Source organism: Eptatretus burgeri, chromosome 1 (genome assembly GCF_056783735.1).
Source record: "Eptatretus burgeri isolate ZD-2024b chromosome 1, Ebu_testis_v1, whole genome shotgun sequence".
In the NCBI taxonomy this organism is placed as follows: Eukaryota; Metazoa; Chordata; class Myxini; order Myxiniformes; family Myxinidae; genus Eptatretus; species Eptatretus burgeri.
Window position 1 is genome coordinate 33,197,286 of NC_140961.1, and position 22,500 is coordinate 33,219,785.

At 46.9% G+C, this 22,500-nt stretch overlaps 2 protein-coding genes across 10 annotated transcripts in view; one reads left to right on the forward strand and one right to left on the reverse strand.

The window, feature by feature from the left end:
- Window positions 1-10,128, reverse strand: part of LOC147034179 (uncharacterized) — a 115,749-nt gene extending 105,621 nt beyond the window's left edge. The window contains exon 1 of the transcript XR_015057395.1: window positions 9,993-10,128. The gene's annotated coding sequence lies outside the window, so the exon portion shown is untranslated. The remainder of the gene's footprint in view (window positions 1-9,992) is intronic.
- The window catches only part of LOC147034181 (ectonucleoside triphosphate diphosphohydrolase 1-like), a 223,531-nt gene that overhangs the window by 71,552 nt on the left and 129,479 nt on the right, over window positions 1-22,500 (forward strand). For 3 of the 9 annotated variants that reach the window (XR_015057392.1, XM_085877927.1, XM_085877935.1), the window contains exon 2: window positions 5,012-5,182. The exons of 3 other annotated variants lie outside the window; for them this stretch is intronic. Coding sequence is in view for 5 of the 6 variants with exons in the window: in XM_085877927.1 (XP_085734053.1) it covers window positions 5,012-5,182 (171 nt within the window). In the remaining variant the exon portion in view is untranslated. Of the gene's footprint in view, window positions 1-5,011; window positions 5,183-10,147; window positions 10,407-22,500 lie in introns of those variants that run through there. 3 more of the 9 variants (XM_085877941.1, XM_085877989.1, XM_085877948.1) reach the window with 2 other exon arrangements.

Genomic DNA, 22,500 nt, shown 5'->3' on the forward strand with positions numbered 1-22,500 from the left:
ACATAGGCTGCAAGCAGCCCCTGCCGAAACTCTCGTCTGCATTCGGTGAGGACCCGAAGAGCAAGGATATGGTCAATCGTTGACCTCTTTGGTGTAAAGCCTGACTGCTCTGGACGCTGGTGCTCAAGCAGATGGTGGCGAACCCTATCAAGAATTATCCGAGCAAAGACCTTGCCCAGCACTGAGAGCAGCGTCACCCCTCGGTAGTTGTTGCAGTCCTTGCGTCACCCTTCCCTTTCAAGAGAGGGACAACAAGGCCCCTCTTCCACTCAGTTGGGATGATGCCTGTGTTCCAGGCAGAGCACAGAATAGCATGCACATGAGTACTGCATTTCTACCACCCTTGAGAAGTTGAGCGTTGGTGCCACAAATCCCAGGAGCTTTACCCAATTTCAAGCGGTTCACCGCAGCCTGTATTTCCACAAACGAAGGTGGACCACAGTTGATTGGAGGGTCAGCAATTGGGATAGTTACACCCCGACATCCAACTCAACAGCTGGTGGATCAGCCAGATACAGCCACTCAAAGTAACCAGCCCAGCGGGCCTTCACATCAGACTCTGTCAAGAGCCCACCATCCTTCGCTCGAAGTGCAGTACACCTAGGGACGGGCTTGGAGGAACGCAAGGTGTGAATTCCCCTGAAAGCAGGAGGAGAATCACTTCACTGCAGGTGATGCTCTACCCCTTCCCACATTCCTCGCACATAGGCCTCCTTCTTCACCTTCAGCGCACGGTCAGTTTTATGCCTCAACTCCCTGAACAGCTCAGCTCTGCCATTCAGCCTGGCCCTGCGACACTGGATAGTGGTATCCAGTGTCCCTTGAGAGATAAAATTCTTCTTCACCCTTCGGTGAGTTCCAAGACATCCACCAGCAACATCAAGGATGGTGGTCTTGAAGGCACTCCACAACTCTTCAGGAACTCCCAAAGCACCCAGACCCCCCAAATCCCCAGTCAGCCTGTTCACAAACTCCTCAGCTACCCTCTCATCCTTGAGCTTGCCAACATCCAGCCTCGGCTGGGATGGTACCATTCTCCTGGATTTATGCTGCAACTTCAGAGTTGCTACCACAAGCATGTGGTTGGTATTGAGGAACTGTGCACTCCGGTAGACCCTGCAGTTTTGGATCATCCTCCAGTGACAATCAACAAGCGCATGGTCAATCTCCTTTGCCACACCTCCAGCGATGGAATACCTAGTCCATCGATGAGCTTGTGGGCGCTGAAACCATGAACCAGACAACCCTAAGTCCATGACTTCTTGCAGAGTTAAGGAACTTAGTGCTGTTCTGGTTCATTTTTCCAGACCCATGGTGACAACACATGTCTCATGACCATCCCTCTTAGTTCCAGTCGATGCATTGAAATCCCTCAAGACGAGAAGAATATCTCGTCTCTGGCACTGATCAACCACGACTCCAGCGTGGCGTAGAATGCATCCTTCACAGTGAGATCACTCACCTCAGTTGGAGCATGTACAGAGACCAGGGAAATGACACCCAAGGAGTGATGAATCCTTAGTCTCATAATATGCTTTTTGACTGGTGTTACCTCAATTATTATTGGAGTCAGCTTATTGGACACAGCTCCAGCAACTCCTTCGGCATGGTAACCATCAGGGAGACCAGACCAATCGTAGGTTTAACCACCCACCATGATCTCGCTACTATCCGGTCTCCGAACCTCAGAGAGAGCTGCAATACTGATGTTCAAACGCTTGAGCTCAGATGATAACAGAGACAGGTGAACATCCTCTCTTTGGGATGGGACATTCCAAGCACCCACCCGAAGGGACCGCCTCAGGTTAACCCAAGGAGACTGCCATCTGGTGTATTACACCTCAGCACCACCCCAACAATCACTAACGCAATCTGTCCTGGGAATGTTACCTTGTGGATTTCCTCCTATCATAAAAGAGTGGGGGATCCCAAAGGCTTGGCCCCAATCCCATCATCCGGCGAGCTGCCCTGCGAAGGGCAGCTACACAGGAGGTACTCCCACAGAGTGGGTTTCAATTTTCTTTGTGTTTTTCTTGTGTTTTGCAGTGGGCAGAGTGCAAATCCTGCCACCAACCTAAATAAAAAAGTCACCCAACTGCAGGAGGATGTTTGCAGATACAGTTGGCCACTAGATATGGATGGCCGTTTGCTCACAAGGAGCTCCTCCACCCTTTGACAGTTTTTGTTTTTAATCCTGCTGGGTGTCCATAACCGTGCACCCTCTTCACCAGGAAACCTGGTGGGGGAGACTGTTTAGTCGCCGACAACCCGACCATGGAACATGTTAGTACAGGTTCACATGGTACCTGCAGCAAGTCACAGATCTAATCTGGCTTAACCTGACAAAAAGTGACCAAGTGATTTGGCCACGAAGGGTATTTTTGATTTATTGATTAATCAATTAATTGATTAATTACACTGAACAACAAAAAATTTTTACTGGAGATGTGTAAAGTGATTTAGACTAATTTGGGTACGCTGATTTCAAAAATCATAACCGTTTTGCTGTATCACGTCAGGATTTTCAGTAACAGAAATATTCCCATTGCCGAGAAGTCAGGATTTCAATGAAATTTACAAAAATTCATTTATTCATTTATTTCATCATGAATGCTTCAAAATTATAGAAATTACAGAAAAACTCCACTAGAATGTAATTAAAAATGCTTTAGGCATTTGGCTTTGCGTTTGCGCTGCTCTGTGTCAGTTTCACGATGCAGGAACCAGCAGAAATCGCCCATCATGTTCGGGTTGTGCCGCCCTTGGTAACGCGTCTCCATGAGTGAAATCTCTTGGTGGAATCGCTCGCCGTGCTCGTCCAAGACTGCTCCCAAGTTGTCAGGGAAGAAGTTCAGGTGCTGGTGTAGGAAATGGATTTTCAGGGACATCCTGGAGCCAAGTTTCCTGAAGGACTCCAGCAGCTGCTGCACTATTTCTTCATAGTTGTCCACGCGCTCGTTCCCCAAGAAGTTGTCCGTCACAGCTTTGAAGCTCCTCCACGCTGCCAGCTCTTTGGGGTTTAGAGTTGTCGGAAAAGTTTCGTCCTTCATAATCTGTCGGATTTGCGGTCCAACAAAGACACCAGCCTTGATCTTGGCCTCCGACAAGGTGTTGCCAAACTTTTCCTCATTACCTATAAAAATTACCATTTCCTATAAAATTTCCTCATGACCATTTCCTATAAAAACCCACGCCCATTCAGATCCATTGCCCATACAAAACTTTTCATCAAGCCGAGCTTTATGTGGAGTGGTGGAAGGAAAACCTTGGCTGGGTCGACAAGGGCGACATGCTTCACGTTGTGTCGACCAGGTACATGCTCTTTTCGCTCTTCCCAATCTTTCTTCGTCCAGTGATTCTTGTCGTCTCTGCTATCCCAGAGACAAAGGAAGCACATGTATTTCGTGTAGCCTGACTGCAGCCCTAACAACAGCGCCACCACTTTCAAGTCTCCGCAGATGTGCCAGTTGAAGTCATTGTACTTGATGGAATCAAGCAGCTGCCGCATAGTCTCATAGGTCTCTGTCATGCCGAACGCGTGAGCCAGTGGGACTGATGGTTTCTCGTTGCCATTGTGGAGCAAAACAGCCTTCAAGCTGTTCTTCCCGAGTCGATGAAGAGGCGCCAGTCTGCAGGATCGTGATCACACCCAAGTTCTTTCAACAGACCGTTGATGTCACTGCAGAATGTCATCGTGTCTTCCATCTCAAAGAACTCAGCCATGTCTCTGTGACGTACTCTGAACAAGGATATCTTGGTGTTAGGTTCAAGTAGATTCCACTGCTGCAGCCTTGATCCAAGCAGCTCTGCCTTCGCCTTTGACAGCGAGAGATCTCTTACAAGATCATTTAAGTCTCCCTGGTTCAGAAGGTGTGATTCTTGAGTGTCGGGTTCAAGGTTCATCATCACCATCCTCTTCACCACTGCTTACAGCTATGTTCTGATCAGCTGGAGGTGTTGGAACGGGGTTCTCGTCATCATGAGGCACAGGTTTACGAGCAGAGACGCAGTCAGCGTACTTGATGTGACCTTTATTCTTCTTGTTGAAGCCGGCGATGCTTGTGCAGCAGAAATAACAATCATCATGATGATTCTGCGGCTCATGCCATATCATGGGCACCGCAAATGGCATGCTCGCGCGCTTGCCCACCAACCACTGAGTCAAGGTTGTGTGACAGCTTGTGCAGCAGATGCGTGGTGCCCAGCTCTGTTCTTGGTCCCCCACCTTACACCCGAAGTAGTGAAAGTAGGCGGCCTTCATTTTCACTGCTGTAGATATACTTCGCTGTTCATCTTTTTTGGTATACCGACCACAGACATAACAGAAGTTGTCAGGATGATTGGTACAGGAACGCCTACTCATCTTTATCTGAAAGAAAGAAATATAACACAAGTTAACAACAATTGTACGAAATAGACATGTTAAAGACATATGTAAATTTCATTGAAATCCTGACTTCTAGGCAATGGGAATATTTCTGTTCCTGAAAATCCTGACGTGATACAGCAAAACGGTTATGATTTTTGAAATCAGCGTACCCAAATTAGTCTAAATCACTTTACACATCTCCAGTAAAAAAAAATTTTTGAAATTTGTTGTTCAGTGTTATTCATTTTTTTGATTCGTTACTTGATTTTCAAAAAGTTACAGATTTGGATGAAGCGGTGGTGGTTTCGGTGTGCTCTTCAGCAATTGATTGAGAAATCAATTATTTTACGATTATTTATTTATTTTAATTTTGCAATTTATCACTTAGTCAATCAATTATTGTACTCTGCTCCCTCCCAATTCCGTCTCCTTGTGCTGCATGGCGGCATCACCAGGTGCCAAAGGCGCCCTGGGAATGTTGCGCGCTGGAGGATTTGTTATTTATTTATTTGGCATGAGACAGTGTACTTTGAATGTATCTCTACTTGTAAAGAATAATGTTTATGCACATCTCCTTGAAACGTGAAAAACGCAATGTTGTTGTGTTTTTTAATTTGTTTATTTAAATTCGCCCTGTTGAAGGGGTCTGGAGCCTCTGGCTCTCCACATTACTGAAGAAGGTCTGGAGCCTCGAGATTGCCTGCAACTCTATCATAAATGGTCTTTTTCCATGTCCATGGAATCCTGAGTTGCTTTCGCATTCACTGGGAATGTGGAGGACAATGATGACTTCAGCAACATCTTCATCACAGAGTGAGTGACAAAACACCACGTCGTGTTTCCTTTTCAGATAAAGCTGTCCTGTCGTGTGATGAGACACATAAGCTACCTGAACATATGTATAAGCTGCCTGAACATGTAGATCTGTATCTTCACTGTCTACCTTGACAGCCTCCTTATATCCAGTGAATCGTGTCATTCCACAGATATAGAACATAGCCTTGTCTGCCTCTGCCTGTTGACGCTTGAAGAGAAGCATCTCATTGCCACACTTGAGGTTGAAGCACTGGTTGCTCACAGAATAAATCTAGACCTGTGGGATCTGATGAGCAGCTTTGGTAAAAGCCTTCTTGAGGAAATCCTACAGTTGCCTTTTGTTTGCCATTGCCACATAATAGGGTCTTGAAATCCATAAGGGATGGAACGGGGTTGTCACGCTCCAATTAAGTATCGGGTACATTGCCCTTTATCAGGTTTCTCTTCTCTCGTTCACTGTCTTTGATATTGTGAGGCACGTCATAAGTGTCGTTGACACAAATCCTTTCTGCATCTGTGTGTCTTGAGAGGACAATTTTGACGATCTTATGAGCATAGTCTCCCCATGAATAAGCGGTGCCATCTCCTTTCTCACGGTCTTCAGAGTTTGCTGTGGCAAGACTCCAATTATATCCCATATCGATCAAGGCCATGTTAGTGGTTGGTTTGTTGATGAAATGCAGATTCATTTTCGCCAACAACTTGCTTTTCTGTACCTTCCTCGTGGTAACATTGACATTGAAGAGGGCAAAACTTTCCTCAGTTATCTGGTTCTCCATGAGTTTGGGAACCTTCACTGCTTTACTCTCTCCCAGAGTATTAACAGCAGCCATCGCCTTGTTTTCCATATCCTCTGTTTTCATCTTCAGGTTCTCACAGGTTGGTTTGATAGTAGGAGCTTTGTCAAAACTTCGGCATGGACTGTGGCATGCATTGACTTGGTTTTGGTGAACACCTCCCCCCCCCTCCCCCCTCCCCCTCCCCTAAAACCTTTTGGACGCAGCTCTTGGACACATTTGTCCTTGTTTTAACCTTGTTTAACCTTCATTTAATCTTGAGTGAGAATAACTACCCATTATATTCGATTTTTTGCCCTAAAATTATCCATCATGTTGCTCTGTAAAAGTTGTGATCAAAGCATGTGTGGTGATTTCGTTTGTTTGGAGTTGCTGCTGGATGGTTGGGAATCCCTTCCATGACTTTCCTTATCTTTAACATTGGGAGTCCAAATTAGACTTGTTCTGTTTCTTGGGTATTGAACATATCTGTGCAGTTTACTGCATTGTTAGTTGGATGGGAGGAATCTAATGTTTCCAGAGCTGTGGTCTAAACTTTCTTTGAACTTTGCCTGAGTTATTTGTGGTTATATAACATTCGTTTAAAACTGATGATCAAAAACTCGAGAAACGCCTGAAATCGAGATTGATGTCTAATTTGCACCGTGTGTCATTTTTTTTATTCAGAAGGACATTGCCATCATCAAAAAATATTATAGGCTAATGCCATCTCTGTGTCTGTCTGTCTGTCTGTCTGTCCCACAATGAAGCATGGAAACGCTCCTCGGAGAGGGAAAATGAATTTAGTAATGGTTCCTTCAAATTAATCCAAACCACAGGAAAGTTCTAATTTTTTTCAATCACACAATAAAAATTGACCCCGAGCGGTCTTAAGGCAACAACAGATAGAACGAGAAGGGCACTCGGGAGAGAGCATACTTCCGCCAGGTTGATTAGTTTACGATTTGAATCCCACTGATAGGCTGGGTCTGGATTCGGACCTGAATTAAAATCGAATCAATTCTTCCTTGTCACACACCCAACCTGCACACCGAGTTTCGTCTGAATCCGTCCGCAACTTTTTGAGATGTCATTTTTGGCCCGATCTCTCAATGGGTAAAAAAAATCACTTTAAAAATTCTCAGATCCAGATCCGGATTCGGATCTTCATCACAATCTAAACATTTGCTCCTCGTCAAATACCCAAGCTCTCCACAAAATTTCGTCGAAATCCGTCCACAACTTTTTGGAATATTTTGTTCACAAACAAGAAAAAGATGTCGTGCAGAGCACGATACTTGCAAAATCCACCCCCTCTCCAAAGGTTGCCATGGATATATCAAATTGTCCATTTCATTAAGATTAAAATTGGCAATCTTAATCAAAGATGAAGTCAATCGGATGAAAACTGATTATTTTTCAGATTGAAATTGATGATTTTAGAAGTTTGACCTTGAGTTGACCTTTTGACCTCAAATAGTTGGTTTCCCAATTCAATGATGGACTATGCAAATCTTGTTCAAATTTCAAGTGAATCGGATAAAAAAAAAAAATGCCGATTTTAGAAATTTGACTTCAAGATGATCTTTGACCTCAAAATCAACAAGCATCTCAGTCGAGACTACCTCCAAAACTTAGTAAAGTTTCATGAAGATCAGTTTACAATTGTCACCTGTAGGTGATTGACAAACAAACAAACAGACAGAATAACAAAATCGAATAACCAATATACTTGAAAAATCTTCAATTTTGCAATTAATGAAAAATCACTCCAGAGCAACACTTGGCAAACCAGCAAAGTAGAAAGGCACTCACTAGAGCACATACCTCCGCCAGGCTGAACAGTTTACGTTTTGTATTCCACTGATTGGCTGGGTCTGAACCAAAATCTAATTTTTTGAGATTTACAAATTATAGAAATATGCATTATGCTTGCAAAGTGCAGACTAACAAGAGTGAGCAGCCATTGGATGTAGGCCAAAAGGTCAACATAGGCTGGAATTTCTAAAATTGTCAATTTTCATCCAATTGACTTGAAATGTGAACATGATTTGCGTATCAGGTCACTGAATTCAACCAACAATTAATTAATTCAACCAACAATTAACCACCTAACCAATTCATCCACCTTGTTTTGGCATAACTTGTCCACAACTTTTTGAGATACATATATATATATATATATATATATATATATATATATATATATATATATATATATATATATATATATATATATATATATATACATACACGTATAGTTTTTGGCCCCATCTATCAATTTTAGAAATTAAGCGTATTTTGACCTTTTGACCTTGAAATTAATTGTTTGTTGAATTCAGTGACCTGATACACAAATCATGTTCACATTTCAAGTCAATTGGATGAAAATTGACAATTTTAGAAATTCCAGCCTATGTTGACCTTTTGGCCTACATCCAATGGCTGCTCACTCTTGTTAGTCTGCACTTTGCAAGCATAATGCATATTTCTATAATTTGTAAATCTAAAAAAATAATCAAACACCCTTTAATACAAGTTGAGGTCAGCCTTTGTCCTGCAGTGGATTTGAATTGGCTGTTTTATGCTATTTTGGGGTGGGGGTTAATGGTATCAAAATTATTATTTCATTCTTGACTCCTGCCTTCGAATTAAATCACAGCTGGGGCAGATAAAGTTGATTTAAGCTCCTCTATGAGCCTAACATCATTGTGAAATTAAATAATCAAATCTTGGCTCTCTGGGCAGCACCTTTAAAGTATCCATCATGTTGTCCAGTATCTGAGAGTAAAGTGATGACACTGCTGGAAGCCTGCCACCATTCCAAACTGAGATTGGAAAATTAAAAACATTCTCGTGAAGTATGGAACCATAACATGTGGAGGCGTACGGGTATGGCATGCTTTACGCTGCTGAATGTGAATGTGTGGGGGATGAAGGGGGTGAAAACAGCTCCTAACCTGTTCTCGTTTATAGTGTAAACATAGCTTGCAGGAGGTGAAACGAAAATGGTACCCAATGTGTAATTCCTAACTGTATAGGGCACTTACTCTGTCGATCGTTGTTCCTGTGCTTCACAGTGGTTTTCTGTTGCTGCATGAATTCAAAATCAGGTCTGCTCTCTGTACATTAAGACCGATAAACCCCCACTTATTTAACGAACCATATTATTCCAATCCTTCTTGTGGTGTTGGTCGGAGAAGGTTTTCACCCCCCCCCCACCCCCAAGTCTTTCAAGAACCGACTAACCAGGCCTAACATTCGATTAATGGGGCTTGGAATCGAACCCACATTGGACTATTTACTCAATAATGGCAACTGCGCTCTGTGCCATCCTGTCAGACTAGATTTAAATCAATAACCCGCCTTGTACTCCTAAATATCAAACTTTGCCAAAAATATCCTAAACTATGTCAATTGCCAAGGCCCTCTTGGGGCATGCTCCAAAATTCAGCACCTTGCGTACCAGCGCCAGGACATTGATTGTCATCGAGACAGTGTTGATGCTTTCACATAGCTATCAAATTCAAGGAAATCCAGTACTGTACCAGGAAACTTCGACACGGCACGAGGCCACTTGGTCCACCATGCCTGTGTTGTATCTAAATCCAAGTATTGCACGAGTAAATACTCTTGTTGGTCGTGCTAATTATACTAGACAGTTGAACCCAGACTAAACAGCTTATTACCAACCACGCTATACAAATTGGGCTATCACCGCAACAACAATAAAAACTGCCCTTCTCATGTTCGCTGTGTTAGGCTTTATATATTCTGCAGTATCTAGTAAAACTCAAGATAGGCTACAACATGAGCTGGCTCTCCTGTTGTGTGTGATACTGATGTTTAAGTTAACATGGATTGACAACTTTTAGCTGAATCCCGCGTGATGAAATAAAAGGTGTTTGCAGTGTTTATTTGGGAATGCCATGGAGAGGAAAAATGAATAACATCGTACGAAACAGCCTTTTGGTACTGAAGATGATTGCGGGGTGGTAAACCCACATTGGTGTATGGTTGTTGTGGCTTACCTTTCCCTGTAAGCTCAGTTCACGCCAGTGCATCTATATCACTGCAGGCGGACCTTAAGAACGTCCTCCCTGTGTTCTCTTCTAACCGCCATGACATCATTCCGCGGGGAAGTACTTGGTTTCAAATCACGTGGATTACATGGCATGGGTTGACCTCTGGGGTCCATGGTGGGGGCTTTCCGCACGGCACACCATGAGCCTGCCACTTCCTCCCCTTACCAGTCAAACGTTGTTAGCCGTTGGTTGTGTCTGCTCACGGAGCGGGGGAGATCTTATCGAATGGGATTTCATCACCAAAGATGAGTAAGGTTGTCACGACAAAGCGCGAGGAAGAAGCGTCCGCCGTTCAGACTGATCCCAATGGTTTTGAGATGCAGGAATTCGTTGATCTGGACGTGGAAGGTGGTAGTTCAGGTAAACAGCCTGATAATGATGAATAGTTCTTAAACTTTTGACCAGTGTTTTTACTATGATGGTGCTCTGTTTCCATGTGCTGGTCCTGTTTGGCCGTTGCTTGCATGGTTTTTCTCCTCGGTCTCATCCGGTCCACGCATACCGCAGTTTAATTTTAATCAATGGTTCTTTGTTGCTGATCGCTGCTCACCTTTGTTTGACGATTGCGATATGCCTGCATCCCATAATCTCACTCTAATAGGATATAATTTCGGTTTTATTTAACATTTTGCCATGGAAAACTTTCTGAACTCAAACCTTGTGAATTTGACACTTTCCACATAATGACTTTCCTTTCGTTGTACCGTCCCTTATCATCACAGTCTTTTGTCGTGTGGCTTCAGGAATAAGGAGGAGGCTAATTACAGCAAGATAAACCTTAAAGATTGGATCACTTTGCCACAAAGCTGTGATGACAAGATTCGATTCAGCCTTGCTACACCCTTGAGTGTTGGTCTTTGACATGACGAGTCAAAGTCAAAAGAAACATTTTTCAACAATGCATTTTTAGTTACTTTTTAACCCTTTAATTATTATTTTTTCCTTCTGTTGTTTATTTAATGATTCACCGCTGTATTTGCAAACTCTCAGAAGTCACACAACTTTTTTGTGGGGTGATGGATTGATGGCAGATCGATGATAGCAGTGGAGCTATGGTTTGTCAAAACAAGGAAAGAGAAAACACACTAACTTCAAGCAAGAGGGCTTGGGTTATGGGTGAAGATGTGTTTGGGGGTGTGAGAACGACTCGTGAGAAACTTGCTATTACAAGGACGACTCGTACGACTAAGTTAACGGCCCTAATTATTCAGACCTTCTTGGGATGTCTGCCCGGAAAACGTTTTTTCACTGAAGTCTTTCATGAACCGGCTGGCCTGGTTTGACGTTCGACTGATGGTGGCAGGAATTAGTAATTTGTTCAAGGTGCCGGCGATAGCTCACCTACAATTCGTAAAAGACACCGAGGGATACTTAACATCCACCAACGACCAGTTCTGACAGATGGGTTCGTGCTGTACCGAAATGAGTTTTCAAACTTGGTGAGTTGAACTTCCGAGCCGAATCCGACTCAAGCCAACTTTGGCTGTCAATTCAGAAAATAATTTGGATATTTCCCTGTCACTTGAAATGCAAGTGAATTGCAGTATTTTACAAGTGTGTTCAGGAGAAATGAGTTAGTACATTAATTGGATGTGCTGTAGAATGATTGTGTTGTTTGTCTTTGTGAATTTTGAAGGAAAATGTTTCTGTAATCAAGCACTGTAACAGTTTCCTTAGCTCTGTTAGCCTTGAGCACGGGTCTCTGTTAGCACGGGTCTCAAGGCACGGCTAGCTCTGGCTTAACTTTGATCGGCTCTTGTTTTCGCCGACGTCGTCGTCCCTCCATGTACTTTTATATTCTTTTATATTACTTTGAGAAATATTACTACGTATAATTTTGTGTGCTCCTTCTGTGTCCTTCTCAAGGGTTCCTGCTTTGATAAAATAATAAATGTTTCCATTCAAAACTGCTGTTTGAAGAAACCATTAGCACTTCTTCAAACATGCAAATTGACTTTTAAGACGGGCAAGTTTGTGATTTAAATGAACAATTTTTTGTTCCAAGTAAATCGATTTTTAGCTTTCCAACAATACCATTTTTATTATACTACAACAGCAGAAACCCTTTAGAATGAAGCACAACAGGGATCGGTTCCTCTTATATATAGAGTATAGACAAGCAGGAGCCCGTGGTAAAAATACCATGATATAAAAAAAGGGAAGCGTTTCATTCTTGCACTTGTTGAAAGAGCTCAAAATGGGAGGTTGTAGATTTCTTGAGAGCAAAGAAAATGTTTTTATCGGGAGCCATCGAGGCAGCCGTATGTTGTCGATACACCACCCTGGGAAAAAAATTTTTTGTCTGATTGAAAAAAATTACAATTTTCCCATCAGTTTGGATTAATTTGAAGCAAATTTTACTGAATATTTTTTTTCTCTCCGAGGAGCGTTTCTGTGTTTCAGTGTGGGACAGACAGCATTAGATATATATATATATATATATATATATATATATATATATATATATATATATATATATATATATATATATATATATATATATATATATATATATATATATATATATATATATATATATATATATATATTGTTGTGGTTGACGAAATTCGCACACCACCATTCAGGTCCCTTAGGTGAGATATCTCGGTGAGTATATGTGTGGTTAGGCCCAAACCCATTGTCTAGAGGGAATAAATGTCATTCATGCGTGCTGCGACTCTTCAGGATAGCCGTTTTTCTTTTACTATCTTTATTTTGGACCAACCGCCATTATTACCACCACCAACCACGTCTCAACAGTCATCACAACATCAACCACCCACCACAACGCCGCTTCACCACAACAGCCACGACCTTTACCGTCACACCTCGCAACCGTCGCATCGCCACCGTTCTTGCGCCGCTGGTGGGTACCGGTGCTGGACTCGTGCAGGGCGCGCACCGAACAGCGTGTACAAAACATCACGGACTTTCCGCAGAAAAACGGATCAAAAACGACTCACGCCCACTTTTGTTCCGTCCAATCGGTGAGCGAGGGGCGATTTGGCCCCGCCTCCAGGGCGTTGGAGGGCGGTCGCTATATGCAAATTCATGGATCAAAAAGCATTCACGCCCACTTTTTCTCGGGCCAATGGGGAGCGAGGTGAAAGGTCGAAGGCAGGGGGTCAAAGGCGAAGCCACGGGGCTTATATAAGCGGCTGCGTTCGTCAGAAAGGGGGTGTGCGTTGGAAAGAGTGAGTTCGGAGTTCAAGAGAGTCGTCGGTGGAGCTGGAAGGAAGTTGCGCGTTGGAACGAGCTGTGCGTTGGAACGAGTTGTCGGCGGAGCTGTGGAGAGGTGGCGGCGGCGAAGACGGACGAGGGGGTGCTCGCGTCGGTGCCGGGAGCTGAAGGCGGGAGGCCGACGGCGCGACCTGGTCGAGGTGGAGACGCTCGTCGCGGGACCCGAGACAGAATAAAGATCCTCCTTCCCCCGAGCATCAGCAACCCCCTCCTGTTTCCCCCCGCGCTGAGATAGTGCGACAAAGGGGGCCCCCCCTTCCAACCCCCTACCAGACACTGTCCGCGAGGCCCGCAGAGTTGGGGCACCATCGCCACTTCGCGCCTCATCATCAGACGGGTAGGCCCGACCCGGTCTCGGCCCCAGGCCCGCCTCATCCTTGAGGGTGTTCTTTTTCTTGGTTTTGAATATGTGTTGTCGGCGCTGTCTGTGAAGTAAAATTGTATAAGTGTTGCCGTGTGCTCGCGTAGTCGGTATTAGATCTGCATTGTCGCATTTGCTTTTTGTCTTCTTTTCTATGTGCTTTTGGTGGAATTGTATATGTGTGCTTTCCGTTCATCGCGAATAAATGTGCTTTATGTTGAACTGTTTTCCCGCTTCGCTTCGTCATTTCTTTCATTGAATCCCCATCTTGCTTCACGTAAAGGGTTGGTCCTGGGCTAAGACGCCCGATAATTAATCGAACCGTCGAGGCCGATGAAATAACACCGCTCGGTTATCCCGATAGTACGGAACGGGTCGCTTAAGTGGCCCGTGTCCGAAGTCGACCTGCGGCGAGGTGCGATCGCCCGGTCTACCCTCCGTGTGGGTACTTAGGTAGGTCGAATTTGGCGAGCAACCCTATCCCACGTGGGGGCGATTGGCTCGATCGCGGTGAGACCGAAAGGTCCACCCGTGACTGGTTCCCGTCGTTAGTCCGAGAGGGTCACGACTGGATTGTCCGTCCGGTGGGCGACGTGCCGCGATTCGAGTTACGTGGCCGTTCGCACGCCGGCGGGCGCGAATCCGCGACACTGGTGTCAGGAGTGGGATATAAACCCATCGCCCTCCTCACGGCACTGGTAACGGAGAACGGGAAAACGGGCTCTCCTGTCTCCAGCTAAATTCACGGGAATCGGTCCAGGGGTGAGAGAAGCGACCCCCGATTCCCTCCAAATTACGAGCGAGCTAAATTAACCCTTTAAGAGAAGCAAGATGGCGTCTCAAGGCGAGCGGGAGCCGGGGGTATTAGAAATGGATGTAGAATGTGTAGAATCCATGGCTCAGGATGAAATCCCCGTGCAGGAAATGTTAATTGTACAGGAAAACGAACTCGCCCAACTGAACCCAGAGCCCGAAATAGGTGCGGCAGCGGCCGCGGTGTATGACACCTCCCCTCCCCCTCTCCACCAAAACCTCCCGATTCTTGCCGAATCGGCTCACCCAAGCGCACCCGACATGGCCCAGCTATACGCCATGCTGGCGGCAATGAACAAGCAAATGGAAACGAATGCGCATGAAATGAAAAACGAAATGAAAGGCATGACCAAACAAATAATCGAAAAGATGGATGCAAACACAACTGAATTTATAAACGAAATGAAAGGCATGAACAAGCAAATGAAGGAAGAAACGAAAAAGCTGCGGGGTGAGACGCAGAACATGGGCCGATGCCTGCAGGCGGGCATGAAGGCCGTGACAAAGGAAATAATAATAGTTGAGACAAGGGAGGTAAAGGGTGAAGAGGTGACCGAGTTGGCAGAGACACGGGAGACAGAAAAAATAGAGGAGAGACTGCACGATGAAGACGGGGTAAGTGACGCACACACACACACGGAGGTAGTGGAGGATAATGGGGGTGAGCTCGCGGAGCGTGTGGGGACCCAGTGCGAGCACCTGGATGGCCTCCTCCAGGAACGAGGGGAGGGAGTATGCCCCCTTGAGGTGAGTCACGACCAGGTGAGTTCGGTCGTGCTTTGCGAGGTTGAGGGGACGAGTGCTGCGAACGGGTGCATGGAGAGCTTGGGGGGTATAGAGGCCCCGGGGACCCTTGTGGGGACACGAATCCCCAGTGTAGTCCCTGTGTGCGTGGTGCAAGGTGTGAGTGCGTCCCCGTGTGTGGAAGCGACCCCGTGTGTGAGTGGTGTGGTGGCGATGGTGCCGGAGTACGTGCTTCCCAGCACGCCGTGTGTGAGTGAGGCACGGGGTATGAGTGAGGCACGGAGTGTGGATGAGGCACCGCGGGTGAGTGCCCCCGCGTGTGTAAGTAGTATGGTTTGTGTGAGTAGTGAGGCACGCGTGAGTGAACGGCCGTATGCAAGGGAGACCGTGTGTGTGAGAGAGCGGTATGTGAGGGAGATGTCGGTTGGCATGCGGGAGCACGCAGCCGCGTCTCCCGGTGTGAATGTAATGGAATGGAGTGTGAGCGTCGTAACACGCAGGTGTGCGTGGGTCGAATGGCGACGACGGCGACATGGGAGAAACGAAAGCCGAGTAGCGGCTGTAGTTGTTTCGGGAACCGTGCCGGGTTCACCCAGCAGTGAGCACGAGGTTCGTGCTGTGCAACGCATGAGGCCGCCACGTGCTCGCTTGCGAGAGTGAAGTCCCGGTCCGGAAACGCACGCGGTGGATTTGCCAATCCCGTGGACGGACAAAGTTTAGGCAGGATTATGGATTTGGACCGGACGGGTTCTCCACGCGATCGTGTGTGTTAAGCTCCAACGGGCAAAGCACATGTGTTCGCGTGGGGAACCCCTCGAGACGTGGGGCTTGTGTTTTTTTTTATGCGCACGGTGACGCCATGGCTGCACGTGGGGTTGGAATCCGGCAGGAGGGGAATCCCTGCCGGATAGTACCGTCCAAGGAAGGACGAGGAACACGTGCAGCTGCATGACGTCACGGCCAGGTGCAAAGTGCGCGAGCTCTGAGTTGCCGCGCTGATGCTGCGTGTGTAAAAAAAAAAAAAAAAAAAACAAGCCTCACTTTCGGGTGCACAGGATTCCTGGGCAAGGGGTGGAAGACCCCCTTGACCCGGGGCACAGGATGGAAACTAGTTAGGCGGAAGGGTTAGCTTCGTTAGACCGACTCCATGGGGCAGGGGTAAGTCCTCATGGGGCCCGTGGAATGGATTAGGTAGAGGGATTTAGTGAGCTTTAGGTTGGGAAATTGATTTTTGGGACATTCGAAGACAGTGACAGACTTGTGGATGTGTAGCGGGGACGTAGCTTAGCTACGTAGTGTTAAAAGGAACGTGCTACAAGTTTAAGGGACGACGTGGGAGCACGAGTTAGTTAGGGGATGTAGTTAGAAGGATAGCAGAGTTCAGTGGTGTGTGTGTGGAAGAGTTGGTGAGTGAAGTGGAAGCATGTGCTTGGTGAGTGAGTGAGGCCAGCGGGTCTGTGTGAGTGGAGCGAATGGGGACTGCATGGTGCGATGAGTGATTGGGGGGAGGAGTGACTCCCGCCCAAGGGACCCCGGGGTCAGTATAAAGTGAGTTAGGGGGTTAGTCAAATTGAAAAATGGAGGTTGTTTTGTTGTTGGTGTGAATGTAGGCTCGAAACCCGTTTGGAGGGGTGCAGGAGCCCTGTTGACGGGCTTGGGAGCGTGGCTGCGAAAGGTGAGTATCGCTGAGTGGGTACCCCGGGCACCAGGCTAGTCGGCCGCGGTAGGCCATGGGCCCATGGGGGGCCGGGATAGCGTAGTGGGCACGGGTGCGCCTGCTTGGTGCGTGGGCCCGGGGCGCCATTAGCCGCGTGGGCAGTGTTGTGGGCAAGGGTGACCCTCGGAAAGGGGCCCGGGAAGCCAGCCTGCCATGTGTGCGTTTCAGGGGAGGTGCCATGGGGGGCACTCCCCGGTGTTTAGGGAGCTGGTAGGCTCGGAGGCAGTGTAGTGCCCGGAGGTGCCATAGCGGGAGATTCGGCAGAGGGTCGTGCCTGCCAAAGGGAGCCACGTGTCCCAGCCATGAGACCGTGTGAGGGCACGGAGAGAAAATTGGGGGGCGAGGCCCGAAATTGTGAGGACACCAACACAGGCGACGGGAATCTGGGTTGTTAGAACCAATAGTTTAAGCGAGAGGCGCTTGTTGAAAGCCCCGGGGTAGTTTAACGGTTAAATGGATAGGGTAGATTAGGAAGTGTACCCCTCCGCACCATCCATCCCCTCGCTCTCGTTGTGGGCCGCTGGACCCACTTGGTGTTAAGATCGCTGAACTCTGGGGAGGCCATTCTGAGGCTTCGTTGGGCCTCGACACAGGACGCTAGCTCTCCCTTATTCCCCTCCGGGAAGGGAACGTAGGGGTTGGGAGTAGGCTAGGTGACAGGATAGGTTAGCCGAACAAGGACGATAAAGGGGGTTAGGGGACGATTTATAGTGGGGAAGTAAAAAATAAAAAATAAAAAAAAAAAAATAAGTTGGGGCTAAATTGGGGTTTGACAAATTAAGGGAGTGGGTATGTACAGTGACAGGCAAAGGCGATAGGTTGGGAGGGAGACAGGTAGGTAGGTCCGAGCCCGCCTTCCGAGTGGCCAGCACCACCGCACTCCCTCCACCAACCTCCACTGAACGGCAAAGGCCGGCCCACTTCATCTGCAGCTGCTGTGTTGCAAGGCCTGTGCCGGCCGGATCGTCTGCAGCTGTTTTCTTCAAGGCCTGTGCCGGCCAGTTCATCTGCCGGCTGTGTTTGCCTGCAGCGGCCTTCTTCTGCAGGCTGTGTTGCCTGCTGCCTTTGCCATGCCATGCCCACTGCCCAGGTTCACCAGCCCCGTTCAATTTTTGCTTTGCCCCCCCCCCCTGTTCATTGCCATGTGCGCCAGGATCAAGGCAACAGTTTGCAAGCTGCAAGAACTGCCCCGTTGGCAGCTACAACACGGGCCTGCAGTGGCGGCCCGTGCACCGTGTTTGTGTCCATCCATCTATCCGTTGTGTTCATTGCGTGTGCCACTTGAGCTGGCACGGAGACTGCGTTGTGCAGCCCATGCACCGTTGTGGTTCACTGCGTTCAGTTCAAAAGGGAAGGCCTTGGACTGCGTGTGAGCAGCCAGCCACATTCCCTGTCACCTGCATTGTTTTGAGCCAGAGACTGCACACGAGCAGCCTGGCTCCCTGCTAACTGCTTTTCTTTTGCAGAGTTCAGTGATCCTGGGCCATGGTTTAGTGTAAAATTTGTAAGTTAAGGTTAAGATGTACTGTAAATATGAGTGCGCCCCCGGCATGTCTGTCCTAGCGCCGGCAATTTTATTTAAGTCGTCCGTGTGAGTGAGTTTGTTTAGGTAGTTACGCAGCCCTCAGGTTATTTATTTTGGGGACACGAATACCATGAATGTCGCACTCAGGGATCCGTAGGTAAAATGTACTAGGGGAAAACTACACATGATGGCACACGAAAATTTGACGACTCGGGACGAGTCTGTAAAAAGGCAAGGGGGTAGTGTTGTGGTTGACCAAATTCGCACACCACCATTCAGGTCCCTTAGGTGAGATATCTCGGTAAGTATATGTGTAGTTAGGCCCAAACCCGTTGTCTCGAGGGAATAAATGTCATTCATGCGTGCTGCGACTCTTCAGGATAGCCGTTTTTCTTTTACTATCTTTATTTTGGACCAACCGCCATTATTACCACCACCAACCACGTCTCAACAGTCATCACAACATCAACCACCCACCACAACGCCGCTTCACCACAACAGCCACTACCTTTACCGTCACACCTCGCAACCGTCGCATCGCCACCGTTCTTGCGCCGCTGGTGGGTACCGGTGCTGGACTCGTGCAGGGCGCGCACCGAACAGCGTGTACAAAACATCACGGACTTTCCGCAGAAAAACGGATCAAAAACGACTCACGCCCACTTTTGTTCCGTCCAATCGGTGAGCGAGGGGCGATTTGGCCCCGCCTCCAGGGCGTTGGAGGGCGGTCGCTATATGCAAATTAATGGATCAAAAAGCATTCACGCCCACTTTTTCTCGGGCCAATGGGGAGCGAGGTGAAAGGTCGAAGGCAGGGGGTCAAAGGCGAAGCCACGGGGCTTATATAAGCGGCTGCGTTCGTCAGAAAGGGGGTGTGCGTTGGAAAGAGTGAGTTCGGAGTTCAAGGGAGTCGTCGGTGGAGCTGAAAGGAAGTTGTGCGTTGGAACGAGCTGTGCGTTGGAACGAGTTGTCGGCGGAGCTGTGGAGAGGTGGCAGCGGCGAAGACGGACGAGGGGGTGCTCGCGTCGGTGCCGGGAGCTGAAGGCGGGAGGCCGACGGCACGACCTGGTCGAGGTGGAGACGCTCGTCGCGGGACCCGAGACAGAATAAAGATCCTCCTTCCCCCGAGCATCAGCAACCCCCTCTTGTTTCCCCCCGCGCTGAGATAGTGCGACAAAGGGGGCCCCCCCTTCCCACCCCTACCAGACACTGTCCGCGAGGCCCGCGGAGTTGGGGCACCATCGCCACTTCGCGCCTCATCATCAGACGGGTAGGCCCGACCCGGTCTCGGCCCCAGGCCCGCCTCATCCTTGAGGGTGTTCTTTTTCTTGGTTTTGAATATGTGTTGTCGGCGCCGTCTGTGAAGTAAAATTGTATAAGTGTTGCCGTGTGCTCGCGTAGTCGGTATTAGATCTGCATTGTCGCATTTGCTTTTTGTCTTCTTTTCTATGTGCTTTTGGTGGAATTGTATATGTGTGCTTTCCGTTCATCGCGAATAAATGTGCTTTATGTTGAACTGTTTTCCCGCTTCGCTTCGTCATTTCTTTCATTGAATCCCCATCTTGCTTCACGTAAAGGGTTGGTCCTGGGCTAAGACGCCCGATAATTAATCGAACCGTCGAGGCCGACGAATAACACCGCTCGGTTATCTCGATAGTACGGAACGGGTCGCTTAAGTGGCCCGTGTCCGAAGTCGACCTGCGGCGAGGTGCGATCGCCCGGTCTACCCTCCGTGTGGGTACTTAGGTAGGTCGAATTTGGCGAGCAACCCTATCCCACGCGGGGGCCGATTGGCTCGATCGCGGTGAGACCGAAAGGTCCACCCTTGACTGGTTCCCGGCGTTAGTCCGAGAGGGTCACGGCTGGATTGTCCGTCCGGTGGGCGACGTGCCGCGATTCGAGTTACGTGGCCGTTCGCACGCCGGCGGGCGCGAATCCGCGACAATATATATATATATATATATATATATATATATATATATATATATATATATATATATATATATATATATATATATATATATATATATATATGTGTGTGTGTGTGGGGTGGTCGCTAGACTACCCTTATTCTCAGTTTTTCCGTCTGTTGGGTGGTCGCTAGAGTACCCTTATTTTCACTTTTTCTGTCTGTCTGTATGTTTGTTACTTGTGAAATCTAAAGATTTCGTAAGTATGTTGATGACTTCCGTCCTCTGTTTGTGTGTTTGTTTGTAGGCACGATAACTCGAGAACGGAACAAGCTACCAATGTCAGATTACACCACGTGATTCAGGAGGGTGATGGCTAGTGCTGATTAGATTTTGGTCAAAATCGATCCAAGGTCAAGGTCACAGTGAGGTCAAACATCCAAAAAATGATAACTCAAGAACGGAAGAAGCTACCAATGTCAAATTACACCATGTGATTCAGGAGGGTGATGGCTAGCGCTGATTAGATTTTGGTCAAAATCGGTCAAAGGGCAAGGTCACAGTGAGGTCAAACATCCAAAACATTCAATTTTTGATGGTTTGGTACAGAATCATCGTAGAAACTTCTGGTTTACGTCCCTACCTTCTCTCGAGACAGCTTTTATTAGACAAGGTCAGAGTCAGGTTGACGATTTCGTAAGTACCAGTCTATGACTGCTTGTTTGTTTGTTTGTCGGCACGATAACTCAAGAACGGAAGAAGCTACCAATGTCAAATTACACCACGTGATTCAAGAGGGTGATGGCTGGTGCTGCTTAGATTTTGGTCAAAATCGGTCAAAGGTCAAGGTCACAGTGAGGCCAAACATAATTCCGTAAATTCACGTGGAGAAATGGAGATTTTTTGCTTTGCTCGACGTTACGAGTTCGTTTTAACTTCGATTTTAATTTTGTCTTCGGTTTTTGCCATCGCTTAGGACGCTTAAAACTCGGTTGTCGAAATTCTGGTAAAAATCCAATGTTTTGGAGACGTTTTAAGATTGTATAAAAAATATTTCACTCGACGCCTCAGGGGTCGTCCCATGATGCAGTGCGCTCGAGCAGACGCGTCGTTGAGTCACGTTAAGGTATAATTGCGTGGAGAAATGGAGATTTTTGCTTCGGTCGACGTTACGATTTTTGATGGTTTGATACGGAATCATCGTAGAAACTTCTGGTTTGCGTCGCTACCTTCTCGAGAGACAGCTTTTATTAGACAAGGTCAGAGGTCAAGTTGACGATTTCTTAAGTACCAGTCTATGACTGCTTGTTTGTTTGTTTGTTTGTTTGTATGTCTGTATGTAATGGACAGCTCTGGAGGCCAGAGGAGTCAACCGATTTCGATGAAACTTGACAGGTAGGTTCATACCAGGATCCAGTTATATGCTTTTGAGCACTGTTGCTATGGACACCACCGTTGCCTAGCAACGGCACTTTGAAATTTTTTTTAAATCCCCAAAAAATTATTTTTTCGAAAATCAAAAATCGGCTTCCAGGCTTTTATGCGCACTACAATCAACCTCTTTGTCCAAAATGTTCAGCCCAATCTGTCAAAAACTGTATGACTAGTATGCAATTATGTCGCGACCACCCATGTCGCCTACCGGCTTGTCTGTATGTTTGTATGTAATGGACAGCTCTGGAGGCCAGAGGAGTCAACCGATTTCGATGAAACTTGACTGTTAGGTTCATACCAGGATATAGTTCTATGCTTTTGAGCACCGTTGCTATGTATGGACGCCACCATTGCCCAGCAACGGGACTTTGAAATTTTTGAAAAATCCTAAAAAAATTATTTTTTCTAAAATCAAAAATCGGCTTCTGCGCTTTTATGCGCACTATAATCAACCTCTTTGTCAAAAATTTTCAGCCCGATCCGTCAAAAACTGTGACTAGTATGCAATTATGTAGCGACCACCCATGTCGCCTACCGGCTTGTGTGTGTGTGTGTATATATATATATATATATATATATATATATATATATATATATATATATATATATATATATATATATATATATATATATATATATCACACACACACACACACACACACACACACACACACACACACACACACACCAGACACACACATATTATAAAA